The sequence below is a fragment of the Procambarus clarkii genome, chromosome 44 (genome assembly GCF_040958095.1).
Source record: "Procambarus clarkii isolate CNS0578487 chromosome 44, FALCON_Pclarkii_2.0, whole genome shotgun sequence".
Taxonomy (NCBI): Eukaryota; Metazoa; Arthropoda; class Malacostraca; order Decapoda; family Cambaridae; genus Procambarus; species Procambarus clarkii.
Genome location: NC_091193.1, coordinates 21234113 through 21254314, shown reverse-complemented (window position 1 = coordinate 21254314; position 20202 = coordinate 21234113). Strand labels below are relative to the sequence as shown.

At 40.1% G+C, this 20202-nt stretch overlaps 1 protein-coding gene across 4 annotated transcripts; it reads left to right on the top strand.

Moving 5' to 3' along the window:
* Positions 1-65: 65 nt before the first annotated feature.
* Positions 66-20039, top strand: LOC123745333 (uncharacterized). 4 transcript variants are annotated; one of them, XM_045725802.2, is made up of 12 exons: positions 66-213; positions 4005-4125; positions 4479-4593; positions 5509-5625; positions 5862-5959; positions 7032-7212; positions 9006-9130; positions 13565-13756; positions 14203-14388; positions 15790-15924; positions 16855-16986; positions 19487-20039. In XM_045725802.2, exons 2-12 carry the CDS (start codon positions 4012-4014, stop codon positions 19562-19564), a joined length of 1473 nt encoding a protein of 490 aa, XP_045581758.1. In that variant the 5' UTR covers positions 66-213; positions 4005-4011; the 3' UTR covers positions 19565-20039. The 4 variants fall into 4 exon arrangements, with proteins under 4 accessions (XP_045581758.1, XP_045581761.1, XP_045581759.1 ...); XM_045725803.2 differs by having other exon boundaries at positions 68-213; positions 3991-4125; XM_045725804.2 differs by having other exon boundaries at positions 73-102.
* The last annotated feature ends 163 nt before the right edge of the window (positions 20040-20202 follow it).

Below are 20202 nucleotides of genomic sequence, written 5' to 3'. Positions count from 1 at the left end.
CGTGGTACCTGATCCCCTGCACGTGGCATCCACCCGCCAGCTGACCTGATGTAAACACTGGCCTCCTCTTCCTCCTGGAAGTTCCACCTGCGCTGCCGTTGAGTGAGGACGTGTTGCTTGTCCGCTCCGGCAGGGGGTGTGGGATACCTGGTTGATGGGGTTCTGGGAGTTGTTCTACTCCCCAAGCCCGGCCCGAGGCCAGGCTCGACTTGTGTGAGTTTGGTCCACCAGGCTGTTGCTTGGAGCGGCCCGCAGGCCCACATACCCACCACAGCCCGGTTGGTCCGGCACTCCTTGGAGGAATAAATCTAGTTTCCTCTTGAAAATGTCCACGGTTGTTCCGGCAATATTTCTTATGCTTGCTGGGAGGACGATGAACAACCGTGGACCTCTGATGTTTATACAGTGTTCTCTGATTGTGCCTATGGCATCCTCTGCTCTTCACTGGTTCTATTCTACATTTTCTTCCATATCGTTTACTCCAGTACGTTATTTTACTGTGTAGATTTGGTACTTGGCCCTCCAGTATCTTCCAGGTGTATATTATTTGATATCTCTCTCGTCTTCTTTCTAGTGAGTACATTTGGAGGGCTTTGAGACGATCTCAATAATTTAGGTGCTTTATTGCGTCTATGCGTGCCATATATTCTCTGTATTCCCTCTATTTCAGCAATCTCTCCTGCTCTGAAGGGGGAAGCGAGTACTGAGCAGTACTCAAGACGGGACAACACAAGTGACTTGAAGAGTACAACCATTGTGATGGTATCCCTGGATTTGAAAGTTCTCGTAATCCATCCTATCATTTTTCTGGCTGTCGCAATATTTGCTTGGTTATGCTCCTTAAACGTTAGGTCGTCAGACATTATTATTCCCAAATCCTTTACATGCTGTTTTCCTACTATGGGTACATTTGATTGTTTTGTACTCTGGTTTTTGCTTTTGATTTCGCATATGAGAACTTAGAAATATTTTGGATTTTTCTTTATTTCCTGAATTGCTTTCTGTTCTAACTGCCTTTTTTCAGTTTCATATGAGTTTCAATTTCCGCTCGATTTCTTCAATCTCCCTATTTAAATTATTCCTTCTTTGACGGGAAATTTGTGACTGCGTAAGCAGTTCCGTTATTTTTTTCCTTGCGTTTATAGTGTCTGCGTTCTCTTTCTACGTTAGATCTCTTTCTGGCTTTCCTCAAAGGAATATGTTTCAGACAGACTTGATACGCTTCTGAAGTCAGTTTCTCTATTCCTTCTGTAGGACTTGTATTACTTAGAACAGTTCCCCATGGAATGTTTAAGTTCCCTGTTTATCTCCCAGTCTATCCTTTTTATTATTAAAATTGAATTTACTGAATAGCCCCTCTCGCTTTATCAATATTTTAGGTCTAGTCTGAGTATTGATGGTCGTTTGCACTTCAATGAGTTTGTGATCTGAGTATGTGGTATCTGATATTCGTAATGTCTCTGATAATGTCTTCATTGTTCGTAAAGACCAGATCTAGAATATTTTCATTTCTCGTTGGCTCCGATATCTGCTGATTGAGTGAAAATTTGTCACAGAATCTAAGTAGTTCTCTAATCTGTGGTTGGTTAGGTCCTGATAGATTTCCTGGTATAATATTATTATTATTATTATCAGGGGGCTGTTTACCCTCCCTGCTGTTCCTGGTGGAGACGTGGCGTGTTTTGCGATGGGCGGCCCTATTCCCACTGTCGTGCGGTTAAACTCCATCGGATTGGAGTTTACTGGCCGTGCTGGTTATCCGCTGGTGGACGTGGTGTTGAGTGACATGCTTAGTGTCCCGGTTGGGGACGTATATGGCATTGAGCTGGTAACTTGCTCACAGTGTTATCAAGTTTGTGGGTGAGGCGGTATACCGTGCTTTCTTACGGAGGTACGAGGGACGTACTTTGCAGTTACAGGACGGCACCGGGTCTGTGACCATTTCAGACCGTAGTGGTGCTGTGACGTATGTCAGTGTTCATGGCACCCCCATGGAGTTTCCTGAGACTCTCCTCCGGCGGTTGTTCCAGAGGTACGGCTCCGTCGTCAGTGTGCGGATGAACTCCCTGTCTGGCACGTATTCGGGTGTGAAGACCAACATACGAACCCTTGGGATGTGACTGAGGTCGGACATACCGTGCTCTGTCCGGCTGTTGGGGTACTACGTGCGTGTGTTTTATGCCCGGCAACCCCGTACTTGCTTCCGGTGTGGCTTGTTGGGGCATCAGGCTGCCGGGTGTACTGCTGATCCGGTCGCTCCTGTGAACTTGTTCCGTGAGGAGGATTTCCCGCTGCTCCCTCTGGAGGAGGACTCCGGGGGTGAGGAGGTGAGCGTCCCGTTCGCTGCTGCAGCTTCCCCGGCGGCGCCTGCCGTTCCTCCGGTTGTTGCCGTCCCTCCTCCGGTTCTTGAGGTACCGTCGGTCGGTCTGCCTGATCCTGTCGCTGCCCCAGCTGCTCCCATGGGCCTTCCTGGAGCTCCCTGTGTGACTGTCGCTGTCCTCTCCCTAGTCTTCTGATGCTGCGCCTGGCCCTGTGTCCGTGACTCGGGTCCCTGGATGTGCTTGGTGCTGGGGTGGCTGCGGAGCCTTCTGCTGTGTGTGGCCCGGTTCCCCCTGTGGTTGAGGCTGCTGCCGTCCTGGCGTCGGTTCCTTCGGCTCGCGGTACCTGTGCTCTGGGAGGCGTTCAATGTAAGATTCCCGCGGGCCAAGTTCCCAGACAAGTATGTCCTCTGATTTCTTGTGTATTTGCTCTGACATGCTGTGTGCCCTTCTGGCTGTTTGTTTGCCCTGTTCTATTATGTGCTTCTGCCTCTCCCTTTGTGCGTAGCTTTGTCGTGTGGCGTATTAGTTTCTAGTGCTTGGCGTCACTCGTTTCGCGTTTTGGCTTAGCATTTTGCCTTTCCTGGCTTTGCAGGTTCACCCTTCACGGGTACGCCGGGGTGCATCCGATCCCACTGATCGTCGTTGCCCCTAACTCAACAACAACAACTACTCCTCCTCCTCCTGTTGTTGCTGCTGCTGCTGCTCGTGCTCCTGCAGGAGGCGCCGCCGGAGCTCTGGGCTCTATTATTTGTCGGTACTGGCAGGGAGAAGTGGGTCTCCTCTATGCTCTAAGTCTCCCATAGTTACACAACTGGGACGATTTGTATAATTTGGCTGATTGGTTAGAATTTTATGGACATTGTCGCGATTTTTGTTTCCTCGTATCCTTTAAATACTTCCTGAATTCATACACCCCTTCTTTCAAGACTGAATAAATTTATCTCTTTAACTAGCATAGTATGCTTGTATGGCATACGTTTTTGCATCATTTTTGCTCCTCTATGCTTAACACCTATATTTTGCTATTTAGCAGTCTCCGTGGTGTAGTGGTAAGACACTCGCCTGGCGTTCCGCGAGCGCTATGTCATAGGTTCGTATCCTGGCCGGGGAGGATTTACTGGGCGCAATTCCTTAACTGTATCCTCTGTTTAACGCAACAGTAAAATGTGTACTGTACTTGGATGAAAAAACGATTCTTCGCGGCAGGGGATCGTATTCCAGGGACCATAGGATTAAGGACTTGCCCGAAACGCTACGCGTACTAGTGGCTGTACGAGAATGTTACAACTCCTTGTATATATCTCTAAAAAAAAAAAAAAAAAAAAAAAAAAAAAATTCTTAGTATGGCTACCAAAACAATGCAACCCAACAGTATTGTAATGAAAATTTTACTATACAGTACAATGTATATCAGACATTTTTTTTTGTCAATACCAACATGTTCCCAGTAAGCACATTATTCAATAGTAGTATAGGTTCAATATTGAATCAATATTATCAATGTTCTGACAATTTGGCATTAAATTGGTGTTGCTATTGGATATTGTGCCACCGAGTTACCCCTTCATGTCTTAATTTTTAGATGTACAATGTGGTGTAAATTGTATTCACAACTTAATACTGATACGGTACCTAAGTCCATATAACATCAGTGATGTATGTTCTGTAGTTTATTTTTTTCAGATAAAACATGGCAAAAAATTATGAGAAAATGTTGACATATGAAGATAGTGATGATGACAGCAATAGTGATTCATTTCCATGCCTTGGGGATGAGTATGGCCATGGTTCAGGAAGCTCCAAGGTGATTCATAGTGTTTGAAACAGTTTGGTGTGCATGCTAGGAATAGTTTAATACTGTATAAAGAAACTTCAATAAAGAAATTCACAGTTAATTCAAAATTATGTTTTAGGCTAATACAGTACATTAGTATATTAATTTTCCTTCTAAACAATTTACTACAGTTAGAATTACTGTATGTGCCATATATATCGTTTAATGGAAGTTAAATGATTACTTTTAATGTGCATACTGGTACTGTAGTATCAGAATTTATTTTATAATAATAAAATTTTAGTTCAACCTAGTCAAATATAAAATGTTATGATTGTTTTAAGCCTAATTGTTTTCTACAGTACTGTTATTATTATTATTAGCCAACAAGAACTGATGTAGAGTCCCTGAGGAATGCAGAGCGTTCAGACACTCGTTACTACGATCACCTTGAGAAGCTTGCAGAGGAATTGAAATTGTTTGACATCAAAGAAAATGGTAATTTGTCAATTTTTTGCTGACCAAATTGTACTGCTACCATCCAGTAAGCTATAATAATTTTAAGTTATGCTGCACAGTTGCTTTCTAAGGCCAAGAACATACAACTAGGAGTTTACTGTGCAATATTACTATATACTCTATACCAAGAGTGAGCCCTCTGATTATTTTGCGCATTTGATGGTGCTACATAGCCTTCCCGGTTTGGTGCCTTCTTTTGATAATTACTTGCTATACCAAGAGTGAGACTAGGTGTATTTTCATTTTTTAAATGACATTCCAGGATTAGTCGTCAGGGGGATACCTTAATGTAGTAGACCTTGCTTATTAAAGTGCCTGTCAAAGACATTTAGTGACAGGTGAGTCCTTGTCTGTTTGTATTATACTGTAATAACAAAAAAACCATTATCACCATTGTAATGACAGGGCTCCTTGCTATTAAATTATATTAACACCCGGTCTATCATACGAGGCCCTAAATAATTACTCAAAATAGACTGAACTCTGTGTAGACAGCTTAAGGGAGAAAAAGAGAGCATGGGAGAACAAGATGGAGAGTACGAGAGAGAGCGTGTGAGAACGAGAGGGAGAGTAAGAGAGCGCGAGTGAGCGAGAGAAATATTACCTGCTACGGTCTTCGTACGAGTTACCAAATAAGAAATAACGCTGCCACCACCCTGAGTTTTCTGGACAGGGGACAGGAGGAAGAACCGTAGGTCTTGTAGATTGTATAATATCCTACTGGGACAAATAAGGATACAAATGAATGGTAAAAGGATCCTGGCCTGTTACTTCGAATAATCCTGAAACCACTTAAGGTGTTCTATAGAATAAACAGGAGCAAGGCATGGACACATTAGTACTGACACCTCAACAAGATTCCCCAAAAAATTAAGAGGCAAATGTTTTTTTCAGAATCTTTGCAAATGGAACCACTTGTAGATGTTAAAGAAAGTCAGCGTAAACGTTTGTCACTACAGCCTCCGGGAGTTCCCTTCTTTACTGGGAGGCACCACCATCGATATTCTGAAGGTAAATAACGAGGCAGGTTATATCTCCCAGGTGGGTACACCCAAGACACAGGTGACATAGGTTAGGATAGAAGCAGTTGTGACAAGTCTCAAGTCTAATAATCTTATTATCTTAAAGAAAATGAATGGACTTCCTCCATTTTACTTCTCTTCCTCATGCATATCATCATTTATAATTAATATTGTTGGAAATATTTTCACTATTGTATGTGCAGTATTTATTCATTTGTTTTCCAGAAACCCTTATATGGCCATTTCAAGAGAAGGCTTTGGAAAACTTTGCAAAACTTGACCAATCCAAAGTTAAAAAGTATATTTATGAAGGACTCTTTCAGGTAAGACATCTCACTACAAATTGATATCTACACTGTACAGTAATTCTATTTCTTAGATTCTAATCTGCAGCCTGCTGTTAACCTATAAATAATATGGTCACTCAAAATGACTTCATTTGTACATTATTCATAGTCTAGTCTTCCATTTTGATCTGTTGTTTTGTCTGTAACAATAACAATATTATTTCACATCATTATTATTTTGTCAGTAGTTAACATAACAAGAGCCACAGTAATCCACCAACAAATGCTTTGAATAAGTATGTGGCTTTATAGATGAAAAACTTCATATCTGAGGAAGACATTTAATTGTTCCCTTAGGCAGGGTCCTGCTGACTCATGGGCATGACTACACACAGCCAGGGCAGGTTCACTTAATATTAGTACCAGTTCAGTTAGTATCTTTAGATATGCCTGTCATGCAATATTAGTTCAAGAGAAACTGGATAATCCACAGTGCAGCCCAAAATGACTTAGTCAAACTAGAATCTGTACTATTCTGTACGGGGTGTCCCAAAATTAGCTATGTATGTCTATGAAATTGGAGAAATCTATTAAAAGCCTATGTAATTTTGTGTTTTTACCTAATTTTGATACAAAAACAGAGATTTATAAATCATAAGTCAATCTTTATTTATTCATTACTGTCGACTGATACCGTCACATTCCAACCTTGGGCATCCTCTTCCCCACATCATTATGTACGAATCCAGTTCTTTCAAATATGTTCACACGTTCACAAATTGCTTTGCCTGTAGGACCGATGCTGTGAAATTTCCTTGTAGATCTTTCTCTGATTTCTTTATATCGCAATCCGTTGATATGGGATGTCACAACAAAGGTGCATTCTTCAATATTCATTACTGTATTAAAAGAAAAAAAAGAGAAAAAAGGTTCTAAAAAGAGATGAAATAATTTAGTAATTTTTACATTTATAAGGCATGTTAAACAGGACAAACGTCAATAAACATGTTTTTTTTTTTAATTTGTCCAATTTCATGGAAATAGGAATAATTTTGAGATGCCCTGTATTTTTTTGTTAATTTAATAAATATAAAATTCTATCTTTCAGAGAGAGTTCTCATCAAAATCTACAGTTAAACTTCTAATGCAGTATCTCTTCCATACTATGTGCTGCACCACAGATGTCAAGCTACTCTACTCAACATACAACACCCTCTGTTACTTGTGGGTTGCAAACCATTCTGAAATAAATATATGCCAAGATCTCTATTTTGCCCTTGATAATATAGGTAAATGTCCTTCATTTTATGTTTTCTTAGATTAATACCAAAATTAGTAAACTGAAATATTAAGGATTCATACTTATGTGTTTTGATAACTTTGACGTACCACTTAATTGTTCACTTTGGAAAGGTTCAGCTTTTTCCATGGACAAAATTATGGGCCCATTGTAGTCTCCTTCTGGGTTGGAATCTGAGGTTTTGGTTGCCAGCTACATGTCAGCTGGGAATTAGAGATGCATCCTTGCCTGCCTTTCTGTGGGCCTATGGGCCCCTTCATTTTCTCCTGGGCTTTCTTCTCTGAGGTTTTCCTTCTGGGGTTATCCATTTCCCTGTGGGGTGTGAGGTGTGTGTGGTAGGGCATTGCTCTCCACTTCCTAGGACTCGTTCTGTCAGGATTTTATTTCTCTAGTGAGGTTCCATCTTTGCTCCGTCTTCTGCTGCTAGGGTCTTGGCTGTTTCTTCTCCAGTTTGTCTTGGCATGTTGGTTGTTTTCCTCTGGGCCACTTTAGCAGGGTTTTGACAGTCCAGCAGGGTTTTGACTGCTCATTCCTCTGAAGAACTGAGCAATGTGATATTATAGTACTTAATCCCGAGGACCCAACCATGGAGAACAAACACTTGGGGAGAATCAGCACTAACCAGACATCTAAGCTGGCACGCTGGGTAGGTCGCGTGAATCAGAGTGCGCCCACTCTGCAATAAACACACACTCAACTCGAGGAATGACAGGAAGGACGGTCAAAGACAACTGGCATTACCTGAATGGTGAGAGCCATCACAAGCGAGGAGACTCCGTAAGGCAGTGTATCCTGAACACACCAGGAAAGAGAAAACTGATCATGCAAGGGAACACTGAACACTTGCGTCACCAGTCTGCCTCCCTCCTCTTCCTCCTCCCAAATAAGGGGGGCAGGTAGGGTGATCTAGCTCGAGCTAGTTACACAAAATCTTGTTTACACTGTTGGGAGAGTTCTTTTGGCGGTTTTGAGGCTGCGGCCTTGTTTCTAAGCAAGCAGTAGTCTATTTTGTTTTGCTGACTTTCTAGGTGCCTTCCCTTGGTGGTGGCAGACATGAATTACTTTATATAAAAGTTTTTTTTTTTTGTGCTACTGCTACCTGTGCCTCTCTGAGGGGGGCCAGGTTTAGGTTCATAGTCCCCAGTTGACCAATAAGAACTCTGCAACTGATTGCACCTAGTACAACAGTAAGGCACTGTATCAGTGTAGTAACTTCAGGGGCTCACCAGAAATTGGGGTTTCATTACATTCAATGCTGTTTTTTTTTCTCTCTCTCCATTGGAAGGAGAGCAAAATATCTACAGAGGTAGTGTGAGAGTCGAGAAGATAACAAATTATAAAGATTTACCATCAGACTAGCTCTTGAACTAAACAAGTTTAACTACAGAGTATGCTAATTGAGTCAAATTTAAAGAAATATAAACAAACAAGAGGTGACTGAATTACATCCACAAGATTCAAAGTGGAACTTTCAAGGACAACAGAGAAACAATGTTCAGAGGATAGGACAAGGAGTTGCACATTGAAACTCATGGGGTACGTACAGAGCCTGAGCCAGAAACTCTTGTAGACTCGGGTTAGTAAATAAGAGGAATGCACAGATTCAAAACAAATTTGTCATGGATAGACCATAATGCATATCAATAGCCAATTAATGCTATTAGGTTCAATAGGTTGACCCTAAGAGCTGGAGCTCATTCTCTCTCCCTTCAATGTGCTTTGTTATAGACTGAAGTCTTGGCAAATCATTGTAGTACTAACAGTTATTAATATTTTTACTAGGGGCTGATGTAAGCAAATTACTGGAGGATGTTTCAGAATTCAAGTCACCTGTAATCATTCCTACTTACTTTGACTCAAGTGATGAGGACATTCCATTTAGTTCGTTCAAAGAAACCATTACCTTGGTGAGTGCACCCTTTTGAAAGTTGCTAAAGTTTGTAGTTATTAAAAAGCATAAATTAGGAGCTACTATAACCTAATCAGAGTACAAGAGATATTATTGATAATGTAAATACTTTATTTTCAAAACACTTTATATTTTGCATTTTTGGAATACAGTAATACTTAATTATTCCAAAAATATAATATTTTTATATTATAATAATTGTATGTTAAGTCACCTAAAAGGGAGCAAAAGATTTGTGCATGAATATATAAACATTTTGATCAATCAATTCCTCTGAGAATTTTGTATGTGGTAATCATGTCTGCCATTACTCTTGTCTTCTAGTAATGAGTTTTAATTTCTTTAGTCTTTCCTCTTAACTTATACCTCTTACTTCTGATACTAGTCTGATAGCATTCCTCTGGACATTCTTCAGCTTTGTTTTGTTTGACTAGACAAGGACTCCATTCTAGCACCACATGTTCTAGGATTAGTCAGACATGTGTGAAATGTAAGGTCCTGAATGATTCCTTACTCGGATTTCTGTGTAATGTGGGCTTCAGAAGACAGGTACAGTGTGATACAAACCTCCAGGGGCCAGATTCACGAAGGAGTTACGCAAGTACTTACAAACGTGTAAATCTTTCCTCAATCTTTGACGGCTTCGGTTACATTTATTAAACGGTTTACAATAAATGAAATCTCTAATAAAGGAAATCTCTAGAGAATAGATGCAAAAACGAAAGTGTATTTATAATAGATTATGCTATTCTCTGCATATTCCCAATCTTAAACATAGTGGGCTCAGTGGATCCCACTCAATAATGCTTAAAATGTTTAGTCATTTTATGTTTTAAATTATTTGTTTGTATAAATTTAAACACTACTGTATAAATTTGGTGTTAAAGTGTTCACAAATGAATTCTCTAGAAAATAGATGGAAACACAAAAATTTGTTTACAATAGTGCTCATGACAGTGATGAATATAATGTTCGAATGTTTATGAATATTAATCAGATGACACAGATTATCGTCATTGCAATGCAAAAGTGTTCAGTAGCCATTTGCTGGATTATTCTGAGTTTATCTAGTTCATGGTATAGTTATAATTTTCCTCTGAATTAATGCTCCTCAAAATGTTAGCATCATTAGTAAACATTGAGTGGAACAAGTCTACCCCATCTCAAAGATCATTTAAATATACAGTAAAGGAACAGGATAGGTCTAAGAACTGAACTCTCTGGTATTTCGCTGGTGATATCTCGCAATTCTAAAATCTTTCTCCTCTTGGTGATTGAAATTGAAATAAGTTTATTGAGGTAAAATACACACAAAGGGATGAGGTAGCTCAAGCTATTCTCACCCCGTTCAGTACAACGTGTTAATATATACATAGACACATATTGCCAAACATTCTGAGAGGTAAACATATACATTTCCTCCTTCACAAGTAGTATGTTATCAGAGGTACAGTACACGCAAATACTTTTATGACCTAGGTATACTGTATAGACAATTTGCAAGACACCTGCAGATAATTCAACAAAATATTACAATCTTGGTGCAAAATTCTTATCTCTCTCAAGAATATCATCAACCTTTCCGTTGTGACACATCCAGGCTATTTGTTCAGGAACAGTCCTTATCTCAGTGTTTCTATATACATTAATCAACGGACAATCAAGAACATAATGGGCCAGGGTGTGAGACCTTAACATACCACATAGTTTACACTTCGTGTCATTATCATGAACATCTATCCCATATTCCCAGTAATATTTGTACCCAAGCCTGAGCCGCATGTACACAGTCACTCCAAGCATTTCTCCTTTTACCATAAGTGAAATGGGTGTTTTGACTCATACATGTAGTGTTGCATGGTTTGACTACTCTCATACATTATCTCTCTCCTCTCCACTCCCGCCTGTGCCTGAATATTTCTGATTTTGCTTCTTATTTGTCTCATTGTGAATTCACATTCAATGTCAACTTGTGGTTTTGATGTGGCACGTTTGGCCAAGTCATTCGCCACCTCGTTGAGCACTATTCCAACATGAGATGGAATCCACATGAATTTCACACTATAACCTTTCAGCTGTATCTCGGTTATTCTTCTCTTACAGTCCTCAACTATAGACATGAAGACTGGGTTTCGACTGTTTAAGGACTCTAGTGCTCCTCGGCTATCGACAAATACAAAAACATTTTTGTCGTCATGACGTACTTCCTCCAAACACGCCAGAATGGCCTGCAGTTCAGCTTGTGTGAATGATATATAATTACTAAGCTGGAGTTCAATTATCCTGTCCAGAGTCCCAAACTCCGTATATTCCCTTATTAGGACACCACACCCGGCCCTGCCATCCTCCGCCACCGACCCGTCACAATATACATGTAAACTGTTGCCTCCTGGTAACAGAGATATCATGCTTCCATACAAACACCGTAATTGTCCCGGTTCATGGTGAATCTCTTTCACCTTGAGGGGTACAATTTCGACGTCTATTTTCTGTACTTTCCAGGGAGCAGACATATTACACTGTCGAGAGGGTTTACAGCAGTCAAGTACGTCGTATTCCCTGAGGTCATGAGCTAATCCCCTCGTGTAGCGTGTCTCCCTCAGTTTCCTGGAAGTGTGTACGTCACTCAAGCAGGTCTGAACACTCTCAAACAGCTTATTCCCTCCTTTTCTCTGCGTGAAACGAATAGATACTCTAGTGTTAATGTCACGGACTCTATCACACACACTCTGTAAATTTAATTCCATTCTCATTATTTCAATCATTGCATTTCTTTGACATCCAAGAATAATCCTCTAAATAATAATTAATAATAGTATAATAAGAATAATAAGAATAAGAATAATAGCCTCGTTCTGTATCAGCTCTATTTTTTTAATTCTGCCTTGGCCTGTGTAAGACAATACGGGTGCTGCGTAGTCTATCAGGGACCGAACAGTGCTTATGTATAACATCCGCAAGATAAGTACCCCAACACCTTTACCAGAAAAAGCCAGTGCTTTCAGAGGATGCAGACGGGCCTTACATAAGGTGCTGATATGATTTATTTCAGCATTTTTACTCACATGTGTATCCAACATACATGCCCAGATACTTGTACTTCTGAACACGGCTCAGTTCCACACCATTTAGAGTAAGTGTTATATTTCTTCGTTTCCTATACTCGTATTTGGTTTTATCTGCATTTATAACCAAGCCTAACTCGTGACAGGTTGTACCAAGTATGTTAACACTTTCGCGCTCACGGCGTTCAAAAAAAAATCATACCCTATGCGCTTTCGGCGGTTCGCGCGCCTACGCGGTAAGACTGAAAAAGTGTACACTCTTTTGACTGTCCTGACAATAATTGAAGGCGCACGTATTTAAATTTGGTATCACTGTATTTGGTATCAACACCAAATAAAAAACTATTCAGATCACTCGCCGAGAGCGCCAAACAGCAACAAAATGTTTCCACTCTCTTAATGGTTGCGAAGCCTACAGTTGTCCTACATCGCTAATTGTGGTATCATTGGAATCGCAATAAAATTCTCTACACGGACATATGCATATAAATATAGATTCAATGTCGTAGCGCACCAAAAACAGTGTGGGAAGTGGCCGAAGTGTTACCCGCGGCGGCATATTCGGCGAAACACGCTTTGAAAAGTGTATATTCAATTCACTGTCCTGACATTATTTGTCGATGTATGTATTTCATTTTTGTACCAATGTGCTCGCAATAGAATGTTCTATAAGAACATAAGTATTAAAGGTCACATAAGGATGCGTTCGACTGGCAACATATAAAAACTACGTCGATTATACTCGTCGTGTCAATAATACGATTGTTTTACCACGATGATTCACTGCCACGCCGTTCTCTTTAATAAGCTGTTCAGCTATTGGAGAAAACGTAAATTTCATGGCAAACACTTGTAAACTATTCCCAAGTTGATCGGATAATAAATGGATTTTATACAAATATTTTTTCTCGTGACTCCCGAGAGGGGCACGCGTGCGGTGTGATTAATAATATTGGTGACAACGACGGTCTGCTGGAATGCGCCAAAGTGTTAAGAGCAGTTTGAATTTTGTTCCCAGAAGTGCCTTGTATAAGAATGTCATCAGCATATATGATCGTCGTGACCCCTGGAGGATACATCTCTGATGCTAATCTGTTCATTAATACATTGAATAAGGTGGGACTTAATACTCCCCCTTGTGGGGTACCTAACTGAAACCTCCGTTCCTCAGACATGTATCCCTGGTAATACACCTGACCTTTTCTGCCTTGTAGATAATCCCTTATCCAGTGTAGCAATCTCCCTGTTACTCCCTCTTGGTGATTGTCTTCTGAAACCCAAGCTCCCCTCATCTATCTGAAAAAAGCATATCATTACATCCAACACTTTATTTTAAACTAATTAATGTTTATTTTTTATTCTTGTAGATTCTGCAGTTGCTAAGTGTCATTCTGATGAAGAGCAACAAGTATAATGATGATGATGTTGATTTCCTCATCGGTGTTCTATTTGCCATTGGTTTGGATCCTAAGATTATTGATAGTGGGATAGACCATCATATCTCTACTTGTATAGCCAACACACTCAACTTGTATTCTTCAGACCAAGTTTTCTATCAGGTGTTTAATTTGTTCTTGTTTTTTGGCTACTAACTATTTTAAGTAAATATGAAAATCTACAGTGTGAGCATTTCACTTAGATACACTCTAGGTCGGCTTAATAAGCGTCCTATGGGTAGGTTTATAACAATTATGGTAGAGTAGGTTGCCAGGCCTCCGGCAACCAGGAGGCCTAGTCGACGACCGGGCCGAGGGGACGCTTAGCCCCGGAAGCACCTCAAGGTGGTGCAGGAAGACAGATTAAGAATGTATTGAGAACATACATGCAGTAAATGATAAGGAAAATGGTGAGAAAATACATTTGAGGAGAGATTCTGTTTATGTATACCAGTAAATCTAAATGCAACTGAGGGTCAGCAGCAATATTTCTAATTTCCATTCATAGGGTAATGTGTACAGTCTCGTATATTAACTGAATGTACTAAATTTAACTCTTTGTTTTACAGAGAGTTCAAGGTCTGGCAGAGAAAATTACAAAGTATTGTGACTATCACCACCACAATGTATCCCATATATGCTGTATGTACATATTACCTACACGCTATGGAACAATTCTCAAATCATCAGTTGCATTTGTTCAAGTACAGCTCAGCCTTAAGAGAGACGAGACTGTTATCCTTGATGTTGTGAATGTAAGTTATAACTTCATGATATAGCTTTTTCATTTGTTTTTGTCAATAAAATTTTGTTGATAAGAAGTATTTGCTTGAATTCACTGAAGTTTTAAACTATTAAATTACAGCATGCAGCCGTAAAAATAGATGTTGCATATTCTTTTCTGTGGGCTCCCTGAAGCTATCATACACTGATCAGTGCCATACTACTTAGTGGCATCAGTTGCCTGAGTTCTATTTGCCTACAGGGGACCACGAGCCAGAACCTGGACCCCTCATAGAGGTGCAGGAAGCGACAGCCCTATGATTACTACATTTATAGGTTATCATCTTAACCTTTTTAAGATGTTCACTTTATCATTTAAAGGTGGTGGCAGTTCTAGACTTACATCTGTGCCTAGTGGTCATCGTCGCTCTGGCTCCAATTTCCCGTTTTTGAGTGGTGGTGGTGTTTTTTTTTTTTTTTTTTTTTTGCCTTTGCCTTTGGGCCGAGTTGTTACATGGAATTGTGCAGTCGGCCTCAAGTTTAGTGTATTGGAGCTGCATGTGCTCATTTTTTTTTTTTTTTCGTTGTGCACTCTGTAAGTACAGTACTACCGTTGTGCAGTCAGGGTTGCCTTCCCTGGGGTGTTTGAGACACTCCCTTTAGGGGGCTTCCTTGCTTGAGGTGGTCCTTGTCCCCAAAGGCTAGCATTTCATTATATTCAACTCTGTTCTTTGTATTTTTGGCTTACATTATTTGTAAATATATTAGATTAATTTTAAATAGATACATTTTATGACTTTCAATGTCATCTCACTAGATGATATTGGTATTGGTGGTATTAGGCTTTTCCTGGTGGGCCTCCCTTAGTAGCTCCACACAGCTATAACACTATAGCTGCCAGATCTTTTGGAAATCACACCAGGGCTCTTGAGAGCCATGACCAGAATCTGGCTCTCTGTGAGGCAAGGTGACCTTAGGAATCAGAGATTAACCGAAAACCAAGTAAAGCCTACCAGAGAGTACTGTGTATGTGCATCATAACAAGCAGCTGCTTGACAGAAAATGAGTCTCTCTGAGGAAAACATGGCAAACGGTCATTTCTATGGGGTAAACTGCCCAGATGTAATGTGCCAGACTGCCACAATATGGCAGCCCAGGTCATGTTGGGTGCCTGGCAACCAGCCAAATATCTTATTAACTCACCTGGGTTGATCAGGTGATCAGCCCAGGTCGCACTTCTTTTCTGGAAAACTGGCATGCAAAAGTGTTAATACTGTGTGTATAATATTGTTTGTGTTGTAAAATATTCCTGATATTCCTCCCTCCCTTAAGCAACTTCAATCAAAATATATATTTTTATAGTTTTGTGCACTAATGTACATGTTTCTTTATCAATTTCAGTAAATAATTCATAACTTACTTTTTTTGTACAGGTTGAAGATGTCGTAAAATTGGTTGAGGAACAGTTAGATGTACTACATAACGAAGAGGATGCAAATGTTTTACATTCAGTTATGAAGCTGCTGGATTGTTGTATAACGCATGAACCACTTCGTGCTGCCCAGAAGGTCAGTCATGACAAATGCTAAAGTGAAATCATAGCTTAAATGCAGTCTTTGAACAGAATATTGGTAATGCACTGTATTATATACCTTTATCTGCCTAACAAAATCTACCTAGTGATAATTAGACAAGAGTGTTTTCTTGATTTCACCTTGCTGCATGTAAGTTATAATACAGTACTGTGTGTTCCCACTGGCATGGATTGCCTTTCTGTTTAACTAATAAAGTGTAAATTTGTGTTAGCCAAATTAGTTTATTCCGGTTCCATTATCAAAATTAGCTAAGGACTATCCATTTCTTTTAGCCATATTTTTTGTTCCTCAGCATGCTAAATATACACTGTTCATGATTTACCACTTTCCTGGAACATATTGATATTAACCCACATGCAACCTACATACCTAAGCAGAACACACGAATTGGTCTCTTTGGTGGCTCATGTCCTTTGATGTTCTTTTACATGATTAGGATTACATAAATCAGCTCATGACAGATTTCATCCAAGAACGGAAGATATTTCTGGAACAGAACTCGAATTTCCTTCAGAAATAAAAATCTTTATTATGCATAAATAACATTAAATTGGAAAATTGATGGCCACATGGCATTATCACCTACCCCAATAACTTTATTGAATTTATGACAAAAATAAATAATTTGGCTATGAATTATTTTATTCGTGTAGATGTGTACGTATCTGCAGGCAGCAAGTTACAACAAGTGTTAAGATGAACACCTAAGATGCATCTTGAGTATATCCTTTGTAAGGATATACTCAAGATGCCTTACCCTGTTAAGCATTTGGTCAACATCATAATTAAGACTTTAATATATATGTCTGCTTTTTTCCTAGATGCCAAGATGAGCAAAGAATGAAATTTCTGATGATGATGATGATATAGTATTTTTGTACTAGTTTGTTTTATTTTTAACAGAAGCATCTTAAGAAGTTGTGTGAACTAATAAGCCCTATTGTCACAAATGTGAGGGATAAAGGGGATGACCTAAACCCAACGGTTTTCCGCTTCTATGCCCAACAAGTGATTAAAAAATGGGGATGGAAAGTGGTAAGTACAATGTTGTTGTTTGTTCTTATGAAAGATTGTTGCCTTACTGATGAGTATTTAAAACATAGAATTCAAAGTTTTTTCCTTTAATTTACCTTCTTTTTATTTCTTTGAGACGCCTTGAGAGATTTTTCCTACCAATTGCCGGGACACAACATGTCTAAGTTTTTTCTCTATTTAGTTACAATAGATTCCTAGCTTTGTGCAGGAATTTGTTTTGTGTGGGGATTTCTACCCAGTCATTCATAATACACTCCATGCCCACTGATTAAATAGTCAAGTGATACTGATAACAAACTGCATACAGTACAGTACTATTAAATGTGACCTCTTCCAATGGTCTTCCTCCTGCCATCATAACAGGCTGTGGAAAACTGCTAGACTGCGTATCAGCCATGCAGACTTAACTCACTTTTATGGTGCAACTGCTCCGGGCATCCTGGACTGTAAATGTTCTGGGCTTCCCAGGCGGCTAATGGGCCACTCAGTGATGCAAAAAATTTTTGCAATCATTTAAAGTTTTCTAAGCTATTTGTTGGGTCATAACAATAAATTTGGTGTAAAAATTTTCATAAATGGATTGTAGAGAGAATAGATGCAAAACCAAAGTAGTATTTATAATAGATTTTGGTCCTCTTCATATGTTGCAGAACATAAACCTAGCACACTCGGTGGGTCCCACTTGCGATGCTAAAAAAATGTTCAGAATTATTTTCTGTTTTTTTCTGTTATTTCTTGGGTGATAACTATAAATTTGGTGTCATAATGTTCACACACAAATTCTCTGGAGAATAGATGCAAAAACAATTTTATTTATAAGATTATTTATGACAGCGATGAATATTCTGTACGAATTTTCATGAATAGTAATCGGATGATGTGTTGTAGTGTCATTGGAATATAAGTGTTGAATAAATACTGCCCTGATCCTTATTGCCTGAACTGCATTGTCCTACTTATAGTTGCACACCTTGAAAAATGTACGGATTTTCAGTATGATCGTTGATTTTGCTAGAGTCATTTGTCCCTCAATAAGATCCTTGGAGAATCCAATATCTTTGATTTTGCTCATCTTAAGCGTTTTTGTTCTAATATTGAAGTCCCTAAGTAATATTTAGGACCCTTTGAACACTCCACGACACAGTGCTAAAGCATCTTTGTGGTCTGATGCCTTCTTTTGATAATTTCTTACTTACTGTGGATGTTTTGCTGGAGTGTAACAGTGCTCATTCTACTTGATGTCAAGTATGTAGTGTAGAATGTGTGCCGAATAGATGGGGTCTTTCTGGGGGGAGCCCCGTCGGCTCCCCGGAGCTATCCCAGGCTGATATGCTAATGTCAGACTTTGGCATCAGTCATGTGTATGGAGTTCTTAGGCCTACCGGGGACCACGGCCAGAACCGGGCCCCCTCAGAGAGGCAAGGGGAGCAATGGCCTATAGAAGCCCCCGTGTAGTTGGAAGCATTCTATGTCTGCCATCGACCGGAACAGGCACCCAGAAAGGTAAGCGCCCCAAAACAAACCCCTATTCTGGTTAAAATTGCTACCTAAAACCGAACTAGTGGATAGAACTCCCCAACCGAAAACAAGCAAACTAGTGTGACGTCACACACTGCCGCGCCGCTGTCTGCGCAGCTCCCCCCTCCCCGGGAGGGGGAAGGGGGAGCCCCAGACCCCCCGCGCCGGCTACCCACACCTCAGTTCTTGAGGCTGTGTTGCTTTGGGTCGGCGGTTGCAGCCAGTTGTCTCGGCTTCGAGTTGAGGGGTGAGCGACGCCCGCCTCCCGGGTAAGTCCCTCTTTTTCTGTCTGTGGGTAGTTAGCTCCGGGGAGCCGACGGGGCTCCCCCCAGAAAACCAGCGTTGAATGTAATGAAACGCCATTTTCTGGGTGAGTCCCGGAGGCTCCCCGGCATCCCTCCCTCCCTCCGGTCGGCGGTTTTTCGCGTTTTTGACATCCAGCCTCAAGAACTGAGGTGTGGGTAGCCGGCGCGGGGGGTCTGGGGTAGCCGCGCAGACAGCGGCGCGGCAGTGTGTGACGTCACACTAGTTTGCTTGTTTTCGGTTGGGGAGTTCTATCCACTAGTTCGGTTTTAGGTAGCAATTTTAACCAGAATAGGGGTTTGTTTTGGGGCGCTTACCTTTCTGGGTGCCTGTTCCGGTCGATGGCAGACATAGAATGCTTCCAACTACACGGGGGCTTCTATAGGCCATTGCTCCCCTTGCCTCTCTGAGGGGGCCCGGTTCTGGCCGTGGTCCCCGGTAGGCCTAAGAACTCCATACACATGACTGATGCCAAAGTCTGACATTAGCATATCAGCCTGGGATAGCTCCGGGGAGCCTCCGGGACTCACCCAGAAAATGGCGTTTCATTACATTCAACGCTGGTTTTTTGGGTACCATTAACCTTGTATTCTTACATAGCTTCTCTATTTCTTCCAGGGTTGGTGTTTTCTTTCAATGATGTTCAATAATTTAGTTATTCACAATTCTCTTTCCTCAGGTGATGATTGGTAGGCAGCAAACCCTTGATGAATTTCATGTAACCTCTCCCCAGAAGACGGAAGATACGAGTCATTAGAAGTGCAGTTCCCTGACTTTGTTGTTTTGGCTCTTTTGTACTTTTGTTTTTAATGCACTGTACAGTATTTGATACAGAATGTGTGTGTGAATCACATACAGTAATTGCAAATATTGCATACATTTTTAACAAATTTAATTTAATGCAGTGTATTATCAATTCACATCTGGTAAATGACATTGAAATGCATTACTGTATGTCATTTAATTTACCATACTGGTAAAATTGTATTTTGAGTATCTTGCACATATTTTTGTTATAAAAAAATTATGGAATGGCTGCTGTTTATTGGAAATTGTTCTTGTAATTTAAACAAAAATTAATTTCATACACCATCAAATTGGAATGTCTGTATATATCTGGAATTTGATATATACTGTAAATAAGAGAAGTGAAGTATATATTTTTGTACTAAGTATAGTTGTATATTTACAAGTTGTATCATCCTTTTTATAATAAATTGCAAGATAATCTGTGTAGATTTTTTTAATACATTTACTATAGAAATTAATACAATTACAACATTGTCATCAGTAGATCATGGGCAAAAGTAGAAAGATCTTTTACAGCCACATTAAAGAGTTGTTAGTCATGCTGAAATAATTTATCATTTTTCAATATGTGGCAAATATTTACTT